Raw genomic sequence first — 11,029 nt, forward strand, 5'->3', positions numbered from 1 at the left:
TATATATTATATATATATATATATATATATATATATATATATATATATATATATATATATATATATATATATATATATATACTTTAATGTGACCATATCAAACATCAGGATTTGGGAGAGAACATACGTAAGTTGAACACAATTTGGCATAAAATTCTGTATTTTACAGTAGAAATAAAATCTGAGGAGGTATAGAATTACGCAATTATATGCGTTACAATTTAACTTGTAGTATTATCATCAATATGTTACTGAGAATGTCTCAAAAAACAAGAATTTGGAGTGAACTAATGTAGAACTTAACTTTGTTTAAAAAAAAAGAAATCTGTTGAACCTAAAAGAAATTCTACATGGAATGATGAAAAGAATTGTACCACTTTGTCGATTTGATCGGAAATATGAAGCGTGCAGTTTTAGCCGAGATTTCACGTTTTGTGTCATTCGGATATCTGATGCTCAGTATTATCTGTACCAACATCTGGAACAGGTCTCGTTGAAGAACTGCATCATTTTTTTATGAGACTGAAGATGAGAAATTGTGAGTAGTTTGAGAAGCGGAGACGAGAACGAAATATGATTTGGTAAGGTTAAAGGGAGAATTTATGCTCGAGAGTAGAGGCAACCATAAGATTGGATGGCATTAGGATGGTAAGGATAATTCACCATTTTTGTAGAAGGGCAAAGAGCGACACTGACCTGCTCATTCTCTTTCTATTCGAGTATGATTCGAAAATTTTCTTTTTTTTCTGAGAGAGAGAGAGGTGGGTTAATTAGAAGCAAATAGGTCTTCTTATTGATTATTTTCTCTTTAGAGGTGTTGGTGATCCTCTTTGAAGTTGGGGTCAAAGGAAATAGCGCACGTAGACTTGATTATTTCGGAATGAGATGAAGAGCATCCATTGTGGATTCACTTGGCAGTTCTTGCTAGTGCATCAAAATACTATGTTTTCGCGTCCTAGTCGCTTTCGATAACACCTCAATTTGGTGACGATATGTTCAGATGCATCTTGGATGTGGAAAATGGTGCTTTGTGGCCTTTACAGGTGATAGCAACCCGCCTAACAACGGTGCCATCGATGTCGCGGGATGATGAATTAGCGGCTGAAGAGTTATCTTTTGTTGGATTCAACCAGGATGCTACGTAAGCACCGTTTTTTAAGAGTATATCAGACAAGTTTTAATTGAAAGAGTTGATTAATTATGATACGGTACATGCGACTTGGATATAAGCATGATACCGTGACCTTCGCAAATATCGAGAAAATTTGCTTAAGGATGTAATTAAAGTTTTTTGAGAATACATCAGACAAGTTTTAATTGAAAGAGTTGAATTATGATGCGGCATATACGACGTGGATATAAGCATGATACTGTGGCCTTCGCAAATATCGAGAAAATTTGCTTAAGGATGTAATTAACCAAAGAGAATCTCTTTTGCACCATTATAGATAATGCTGTTTTTTTTTCATGGGAAGGGTTCGTTTCTACTTCGACAGTGTTCGAGTATTCCAGTTGCTGAGTAATCAATTTAGTGATAACAAATAATTTGGTACCATTACAGATCACTTGCTTTGGGTGCAGCATCCAGTTATGCGTTGTATTCGATCAAAAAAACTGATAAACTTGACTTAATTCACGAAAGTTACAGACAGTTTTCAGATGACAAGAAGAAGAATGTAGGTAAGATCGATTACTGTCGTTATGTCTTTGAGAAACCGAAAAGTTTCTTGTCAAGCTTTAAGGAATGCAAGAATTGAATTGAGGAGGAGGATATCGGGACTGTTCTAATTCCATTTCGTATAAAATCTAACATCGGCTTTCTGCTAAAAAAACGGATTTGTCAGTGTCAGGACAGTTCCGAGCTATGATATAAAATGCGTTTCAGAAATTTCAAATAATCCTTTCTGAACTGTACAGTATGTCGCGTAATAAAGTTGGTAAGAATTGAGCAGCCATTCAGATCACCCAATGGGGATCCTATAACATGTATAGCTGCGTTTTATACAATTATAGCTGTAACTTCAGAAAATTCAAATGTTAAACTTTTGCTCGTACATTCGAAGTAAATAATGTTTTTTATTGTAATTGTAGAAGTTTGCGAGATTATGCTTATTGAGCGTCTCTTTTCATCCAGTCTTTTAATGCTGGTGTCGACGCAGGCACCACGTAAGCTACGGATTTATCACTTCCAGAAAAACAATGAGATTTGTGCTCAAAGCTACACAAATACAGTACTAGCAGTGAGATTAAACCGTGACGTAAGGCTTTTTCATTGTTTCGGAAGTTCTCCTGTCTGTAGATTAGAAGTTAATGTGAGGTGTTTTGAAAACAGGAAATAAGTCTTTTATTTTTTTTTCCATTTTTCATCTTATGGTAAGCAATATCAGTCATGCTGTTCAGAAAGTGAAAAAAATATGTTTCGATCTATCTGAAATGGATTTACATGATATAGCTTAGGTGATACATTTATTTGCAGTATATGGTTGTTTGTTTGGAAGACATAGTATATATTCATACGGTTAAAGATATGAAGGTGATTTTTTTTTACTTTGTTTTTTTTCTTTGCAGCACGTATGTGAAGTTTATTTTAATTTCCAATAAGCTTATCCTTAAAATTCCAAAAATTCATATATGCATGAATAGTTGCAAATCAAATTATTAATTCACCAGCAGCTGAACCACTTCAATATCTACAAAAATATGTAAATTGAGCAATAGAGATGATTGTATTGAGTTAAATACACACTAGTCTTACACATCGCATGCACTTTCAAGCTATTGTTTTGTACCTTGTAGAACGAAAAAAATTAAGCAGTGTTATGCTTGTAATTAATCAGGAACACAATAAAGACATAACGATAATCAAAGTAATTTTCAAAATCCTAACAAGTTTCCTTCAATATGGAGTGCTACAGAAGTTGGTATGAAGTGACATAATTTGGATTGCGGTGGTCTGAAAGGAATCATGGGTGTCGAGCTTGTAGTCTTTTGTATGAAGATCGGTTATTCGTGAAATCATGTTACTGATTTTCACGAATAACTGTTCCAAACGTTGTATCATGTAAAAACTTGCTTAAGCGTCATCGCTTAGACAGTTTGTTCCCTAAAGATAAAGGAAAATAAATTTCAACTTGAAAGCATGAAATAGAGAGATTCCTGAAGGAATTTTCGCTATGGAGCAGTAGGGAGATTTTTTAGTCAGCTGATTTCAGTAGTTCCAAATTTTTGGAAATTTCTGATTCATTGTTGAAGAATTTATTTGTTGATATACAAATTATGCTTTCAATAATGTTCCTCAATTCTGAAAGGACAACTCGCTGTTATTAAATGGATTATTAAGTTACTACAGACACTTCCAGTAGGAATGAACTGCGGAAAAATTCTAAGGCCTACATATCTGAGGAATGGATAGCTTGCATGTGGTCGCGTTTCGTAATTTCGAAATATTCATTGGATCTTTACTGATAACATTCACTGAGCGATTTGATCCACCTAATCTGTTCTCATGTATCCTTATCGTTTATCAAATTCAAGTCATGACTAACGATAATGCTTTTTTTTTGCATATGAAATAACTGCTAACCTTGCGTATGGCGATATATATTGAACCATCTGTGTGGAAATAAATTCATAATTTTACTGAAGAATGAAGGGAACTTGTTTATGAGATGAATTTATGCAAAACAAAAGTATCTTTCATTGAGGCCGATATTTTTCCGGTCATTCATACAATCCGTGATACGCCTTCAAATACCAATGGTATCGTCGATTTATCATCGACCGTCAATTCTTTTTTAGCTTATCCAGGCTCAATCAACAATGGCCATGGTAAAATTTTTTTGTTTTTTCTCTGTCAGTAGTATCGTTAAAATGCAAAATTCATACAGTTCTTTTCTTTCTGATTCAACATGACTGAATGAGAGAAGTGAGGAATATAGTTGCACCCATGATAAAATGAACTGCGGCAGAAAGAACACTTTGCATTAGTAATAAATAGCCTAATAACAAATAGATGAGTGTTTGTTGGTGGGGGAAATCTTATAATCTACTCATTCATAAACTAACACTATATACAACTGCTTTTTCTATGTAGGGGGATAGAGTAAGATAGGGACAAGTAGATAATTCCAAAACTAGTGTTAATTTTAGTATTTTTTGCAATATTTTTCAAGTTCAATTATTTGACGTGACACGTTTGAATTCGATGAATACAATTTCGGCGCATACCAGTCCATTGGCGGCGTTACGTTTCAGTTATGATGGCAAAAAGTTGGCTACTGCTTCAACTCGTGGTACTGTAATTCGTGTATTTGACACCGAGTCTGGTGATCGGTTGTATGAGTTCACAAGGGGCGTTAAAAGGTAATTTTTACAAGTACTGAAGATTTTATTTACTAGGTTGAAGTGGAATAAATGAATCAATCTTCAGGTTTGTGAGTATATATTCACTGGCATTTAGTATCGATGGTAACTATTTGTGCTCTTCAAGTAATACCGAAACGGTCCATGTGTTCAGGTTGGAAGCAACAGCTGATCCAATAAATGAGTAAGACATGGTTGTATGATAATTTTCCATTCTTTTGAAAAAGTAAAACTTTGACATTATTTTGATTTCATTTATTTTTTAAAGGTTTTTTATTTTTGTTTTATGAATTAAATGGCTCAAATTTGAAATTTTGACTAGTAACGCCATTTATGTCTTTTTTTTCTTAATTTTAGAAATCTTTTTTTCTTGGCTGTGGTCGACTATTATCGCTTTTTATACTTTATGCAATCATGCGTTTCGCTCACTTTTTTTAAGCAGAAAACATTGGTTTCCAGACCATATGAAATAACAATAGTCGGTTATTGTTTATGAATTAGGATTTAGGATTGCTTGTGATACGGCTAAGTTTCAGAAATGAGGACGAGGAAGAACAAGGATGGGTAGATTATTTATCAAAACAGGCGAGTAGCTACTTACCGGCACAAATGAATGATCTTTGGTTGCGGGGAAAAAGTTTCGCTACTGCAAGATTGCCGTCAGTTGGAAAACGAAATGCGGTTGCGCTATCAGTGTAACTTTTCTGTGTAACTAATATATTAACTAAGATGTCTGGCATCTCATAACTGATATATTTCCCATGTGAAGAAATTTGGTATTCCGGTAATCATGTAAGATGACTTGTAACCCTTAAATTTCATTCGTCCACGTTACAATAATTCCCTCATTGTTACCATTTCCTCCATTACCAGTTAGTGGTCACTGTTTACCCGGACATATGAATAATTTTGGAAATTCTATAATTCGAAAAACATTTTTACTAAGATTTTCAGCTTATCGGAAAAATTGAATGATCCATTTGCGTGTACTCTAGGTTGTTACAATGATTTCTGGCGGATGATTGGCAACATGCTGGTCTTGTGCTTCCTAGTTGGAAGAAAATCCAGATTTTTTTATGTCACCGTGAATTTCAGTCATAGTTTTGGGGTTGACTATTAGAATTTTTGGAATACTTCTGCATATTTATCACTGTTTTCAGAATGAACGGTAAATTACATTTACTGGTCGTAACGACAGATGGTTTTGTATACATATATCCGGTAGAGGCAGAAGGAGGTGAACTGACGCTGTTACGACAACATAAAGTCACCATAAAGGTTTATATTTTTTCTTTTTAATGGAGAAAAGTAGTTATATTTGATATTTCAACCATTCTCATAATAATTTCAGCGCTGAAGGGATCTTCCAATTACTGATCATATAGTTTGGAGTGCATCTGGATGAAAAACTTAAGCTTTCCTTTTCCAGAAAGTAGTAACATAGGGAAACACAATATACTAAAAGTACCATGCATCACCAATTATGAACAAATTAAAACTTTCAGCATGCTCCGGCGATCCATGCACATGATCCATCCGAAAATCAAAGTAATGAAGATAACGATGGAACGAGAAGTGAAGAAGGACAAACTGCGGATAGACATATAACAGACGACTTTCCACCGCTAAATCATTCCACCACATAGATTTTACCATAATTCTGCTCGGTAAAAAATATAAAATTCTTACAAAATCGATGGATCCACTTGTACAGCATGCATTCATAAAAAACTTAAGGCTTGTAAATTACATTGTAAATGATGTTTGTGAGTAATTTAATTCCATATATTAAATTGCATCTGAACTCATGGAGTCTTCTGAGGTTGTATTTAGCTCCACGCTATTTGTCGGATTTAGTTGTTCAAAGTTAATTTTATGTAATTTGAATATGGAGTCAATATTCTGTATCCTGCTTCATTGCTTTGCTTGTGATTTAGTTCCTCAAAAGGAGGATCAGGGTTCATTACCACTTCTCTTACATTTTCATCACTTCATTATTTTTTTGAGTGAAAAGAAATTGATGATTGTCAATATTTTTATAGTTAAATACGATTTGGACTCAATAACTCATTATTAGGTTGTTCCCAAAATGACGTTTAATGGGTGCTGAACAGATCTTCCACTGCACTGTTTCCTGTGAAAATGCCATATTTTTGTGAAATTCTTTTTTGACATTTTTCATTCTTCATACTTTTTCATACATATTTTTCATGTTTTCTTTTTATTTGCACAATTCCTTTTCTTTAAACTATTGCTTTAATTTTTGTTCGAAAAGAATTTTGCATTTGTAAATTTTGTGTATTTGATTGAGCAAATCTTTTGTATATTCTCACTTTCAGCATTATCTTGAGGATCATTTCTTTCTTTTCGAAATAGTTCCATTTTTTATTAACTTTTTTACATGTGGTAGTATAGTTCGTTCCATCCACTTCAACTGCACAAAAACAGTTTTGAAAATCGGCATCAGAATGTTGTAGATGTTATTATCTCCGCTATCACTTAAAATGATTTCTTGTCATCGATAAGCTGACAAGAATGGTTTTGAGAAGTAATGCTTTATTGATATTTAATTATACAGGTTTGACAAATATTTTACAATAAAAAGCAGCTTTGTTCAAAACATGTAATAGATATGATGAACTCTTTGGAAACATTTAAGTTTTAAAAAATTGTGCCAATATTTCCTGTGTATTTTGCCACTGTTGTTGCTATGGACATGGTCAATGGTTTGAACAATATCGACAAGTCTTTGGACATTCAATTGCCATCAGCGAAATGTAACGTGGATCTCGGCAGAGTGTTATATATTTTCGACAATCCGAACGACCGTTTGGACCATTCAGGTCAACGCAGGTACCATTTGCAAGTATACCTGCAGGGAAGTCTTTTTTTTTTATTGCGTAGTGATTGATTTTTTTGAGTTTCATGGGCTTAAGAAAGATCCAAATTACTTACTTAATCCTTTCCATATATACGCTAAGAGGTAAATTATTGTTTTTTTCTTTTATCTTCTAAAATAAATTTTTATCGAAATTTCGTAAAAGAAAAAAGTAAACCTGTACGAAATGATGGAACAATTAAATCCGAACAACGCCCGCATGTTAAGGGACATTGCCAGGTCATCAGATTATAATACACATCATTATCACAAAGATAATAATACTTCGTACAATCCGAATCACGATTAAGCGCAGATGAATCATAGCATAACTCTAAATAATAAAAGGCATTTGGAGTTTTATGCAACATCATCACTTCAGTGTGTGGCGATAGAAATTCAAGTTTAGAAATTTGATGTACTACCTGCTACAATGAGTAGTAGGGTGTTAATTGTAAATTTTCTATTATTTCAGCCAAATTTCAAAATTTCGCTCCAAGCTCAAATTAATCAAATAAGTTAGATTGAAATTTAATAAAATACGTACGTGAAGTTGAATTATCATTCTCTTGTGCTGAAAATAAATTCAAATCATTTTTGAATTTCCATTTCTCTCATCAACCCATTATTTGCTTACTTTATGACATTTTGAAATGACTATTTTAAAATAATTGACATAACAAACAGCATTATTTTTTGAACTCTGAATTGTTTTTATTTTCTTGCTTTCATCTTTCGATATGATTGGTCGAAACAACTTTTTAAATACTTTCAATTCAGTAGTGATACAAAGGAATCTGCCTGTAAGTAAAGATAGTCAAATTCGATGGTGATTTGATAGTTCGATCAATTTCGTCAAATTCGATGGTATTTTGATAACTTTTTTTTGTTTGAAAATTTGACTCAAACTACACAAATTAAGAAAACATTTTGAATGAAATCATTCTTCACCAAACAATTCATTAAATATAATGAAGATATCGAAGGAACAATAAGCCTTTTCAGTTCAAGCCTACAAAAGTCTAAAGAATGAGTTTAATATATGTTTGACATACTACAAGATATTTGGTTGACAGAAAGGAAACATACATTCTACATCCATAGCCTGAGCCATTTTTTTGTTCACGTCTTGATCCATCTTTTCGTTCTCACCCGGAACCACTTCCCTGTTCATGCCTTGAGCCATTTCTTTGTTCATGTTCTGAGACAATTCCATGTTCGTGTCATGAGCCAAATCTTTCTTCATGTCCTGAGTCACTTTTTCGTTTATGTCACGAGCCAGTTCTTTGTCTATGCCACGAGCCAGTTCTTTGTTCATGCTCTGAGGCAATCCCATGTTCGTGCCATGAGCCAAATCTTTCTTCATGGCCTGAGGCACTTTCTTGTTTATGTCACGAGCCAGTTCTTTGTCCATGCCACGAGCCTTTTCTTTGTTCATGCTCGGAGTCAGTTCCTTGTTCATGCCACAAGTCAGTCTGCTATTCATGGCCTGAGTTTTTGTCTGATACTGACTTAATAGGAATAGAAGAAAAATCGCTAGACTATCGTAACCGGAGAAAGAAGCCATATTCACCGGGTTGCTTTCGTCTATTTACATCCCATTAGCTTCATACCTTTGAATCACTGTTTTTTTTGTAAACATTGCATATCAATTTTGCAAATTTCTGCAAGCTGCATAAACAAAAGGTACTCTTATTATCACTTTGACAAAACACAAACGAAAAATACGCAACAAACAAGCGATAATGGTTAAATGACAGAGGACAGGAATTCAATTCTCTTCGCTAAAACAAAGGGTAAGAATTGACACTTGAATTTCAGACTTTCAGAAACTTTCATAATCAATCTTTCTCAAGTCGTCACGATTTTTCGACGTTTTTTCAATTACATGGAAGAATGGAAAATTGATCAAACTTTGACCAAATTGATCAAATTGATCAAACTCAAGAAAATTGATCAAACTGTTAGGTTCACCTTTCACTTCAAAAAAAAAAAAAATTTGAAAAGCAGCTATAAAAGTAACGGTATCATATGAGGAACTAAAAAATGGAAGCTCTTATCACAATTTAATTTTTATATCCGAATAAACATTTCAATTGGATGGAATTGGACACATATATTGGTTAACTTAGGTAAGTAAAATAAACTTTGAATAAACCCGCTAATCATTCATTTCACCCACTTCTTAAACTTTTCCAATCAAATTTCAACAAAATAAGCATAATTCTACAATTAAAGATAAAAGTTAGCTTGCTGTCCATTAGTGATAAGTGATAATATTTAAAATAACAGCAGTAAGTTTTTACAACCAAATATTTTTTCACTTCCAACTGATGCTAGTGCAGGATTTATGCGAAATTTATTGATTTATTTGTTGTTATATTCAAACAAATAGATGAATGACAGAGCAAACTGTCTAAACAAATAGTTTCCAGCTGTCTGAATTGCTTATCGATTACAAATTTATCAACAAATTGAAATTTATATTCAACATCATTTTGGTATCATTCGATAAATGATCATTTTGGCTTTTATTTGTTAAATTTGAAACGTAAAATATGCATCATTGTAAAAAATGAAATGAAAGACACGCTTCTGATGAAATGGTACAGAACGACAACAAGATTCGAAGTTTTCTTGAAAAATTATAACTTTTGATTCAAATATCTTTCCAAATAGATACCACTGTTATAGGCATAAGAATGTTTCTAAGAGTTGCTTCTGCTAAAAAATTGGAAAGAAAGCAAAACTTTTATTTGAAAAAAAAAAAGAAATCAAGTCGTTAGATGTAGAATAAATAGAAAATCAATCTAGAAGTTAACGATTCTGTCAAGATTTTTTTGTTAACGTTCTATTCTTCGTAAATTCATCAACCTTTATATGGTAGGCTCGATACCTTAAATGATCTGTACGAGAAGCCTTAGCCCAATAAGTAATATTGTCGAAACAACTGAACAAATTAGTAAAAAAAAAAAAGAAAAAAAAAAGAAACTAACTTTAATAAACAAAACCCAAAACATTGATAATAGTAGGCACTGGTTTAATTTCCTCAGGTGTTCTATTGCGAATACTATTTAATAAGAAATTAAGAAAGAATTCTTTCGTAAATGACAAGGGAATTCGTAAATCTCAAAAATGAAAAAAAAAGAAAAAACTCGTGGAAAAAAAGTATCAAAAAAAAGCAGAAACAGAACTACAAGTTCACATTTGTTGATAAGATTAGTGGCCAAATATCATGTAGTAATAATGTTTAGGCATAATTCATTACTTGTAATAACACATCTTAACTAAACAAGCCAATATTGGGTAAACTGTAGTAAGGAAATTAATATACTTTGCACTTCTCCATTACATTAGATAATTAGGATAGGGTTAACTTTACTAGTCTGTCATTAATAAGATCATAAGATTAGGATAATATTCCCAAAATAAAAAGTTAGATCATAAAACAAAAATGATCATTTAAATGATTATTGTTCATTGCTGAAAGAATAACGAGTTAAAATATCAAAGAATTTAGAGAAGAGAATTCTATTAAGAATTTTTCATTAATTAATTGGTAATTTCCTATGAATATATCTTAACTATCTCAGCATTGAGCAGAAAAAATGTACGAGAGCAATTCTTTCCCGACATATCATCATTACAGTATTTTGGATACCATTGAAATACTCATCATTCATGCAGCAAATACCCCGTATTTGAAATGGGAGATCGAAGTAATCACTCATATTCCTCTACGACGATTCAAAATTCAAAGCAAAGTGATGCAAATATCAGAGCCATCAT

At 32.7% G+C, this 11,029-nt stretch overlaps 3 protein-coding genes across 3 annotated transcripts; 2 read left to right on the top strand and 1 right to left on the bottom strand.

Annotated features, from left to right (window-relative positions):
* Positions 1–992: 992 nt before the first annotated feature.
* On the top strand, positions 993–2,683 carry LOAG_09134 (hypothetical protein; the record flags this gene model as incomplete). Its single annotated transcript, XM_020447862.1, has 4 exons — positions 993–1,141; positions 1,562–1,680; positions 2,092–2,258; positions 2,477–2,683. The coding sequence occupies 4 exons, from the start codon at positions 993–995 to the stop codon at positions 2,660–2,662; spliced, it is 621 nt and encodes a 206-aa protein (XP_020301947.1). The 3' UTR covers positions 2,663–2,683.
* Positions 2,684–3,645: 962 nt separating this feature from the next.
* Positions 3,646–6,991, top strand: LOAG_09135 (hypothetical protein). The gene is made up of 6 exons (XM_003144663.2): positions 3,646–3,828; positions 4,173–4,362; positions 4,430–4,546; positions 4,899–5,057; positions 5,523–5,640; positions 5,868–6,991. Exons 1-6 carry the CDS (start codon positions 3,669–3,671, stop codon positions 6,006–6,008), a joined length of 885 nt encoding a protein of 294 aa, XP_003144711.1. The 5' UTR covers positions 3,646–3,668; the 3' UTR covers positions 6,009–6,991.
* Positions 6,992–7,082: 91 nt separating this feature from the next.
* On the bottom strand, positions 7,083–8,913 carry LOAG_09136 (hypothetical protein; the record flags this gene model as incomplete). The annotated part of the gene is made up of 4 exons (XM_003144664.2): positions 8,330–8,913; positions 7,788–7,814; positions 7,419–7,574; positions 7,083–7,234 (listed from the first exon to the last, which is right to left on the bottom strand). The coding sequence occupies exons 1-4, from the start codon at positions 8,805–8,807 to the stop codon at positions 7,083–7,085; spliced, it is 813 nt and encodes a 270-aa protein (XP_003144712.1). The 5' UTR covers positions 8,808–8,913.
* Positions 8,914–11,029: the final 2,116 nt, after the last annotated feature.

This window comes from Loa loa, assembly GCF_000183805.2.
Source record: "Loa loa unplaced genomic scaffold supercont3.231, whole genome shotgun sequence".
Lineage (NCBI taxonomy): Eukaryota > Metazoa > Nematoda > Chromadorea > Rhabditida > Onchocercidae > Loa > Loa loa.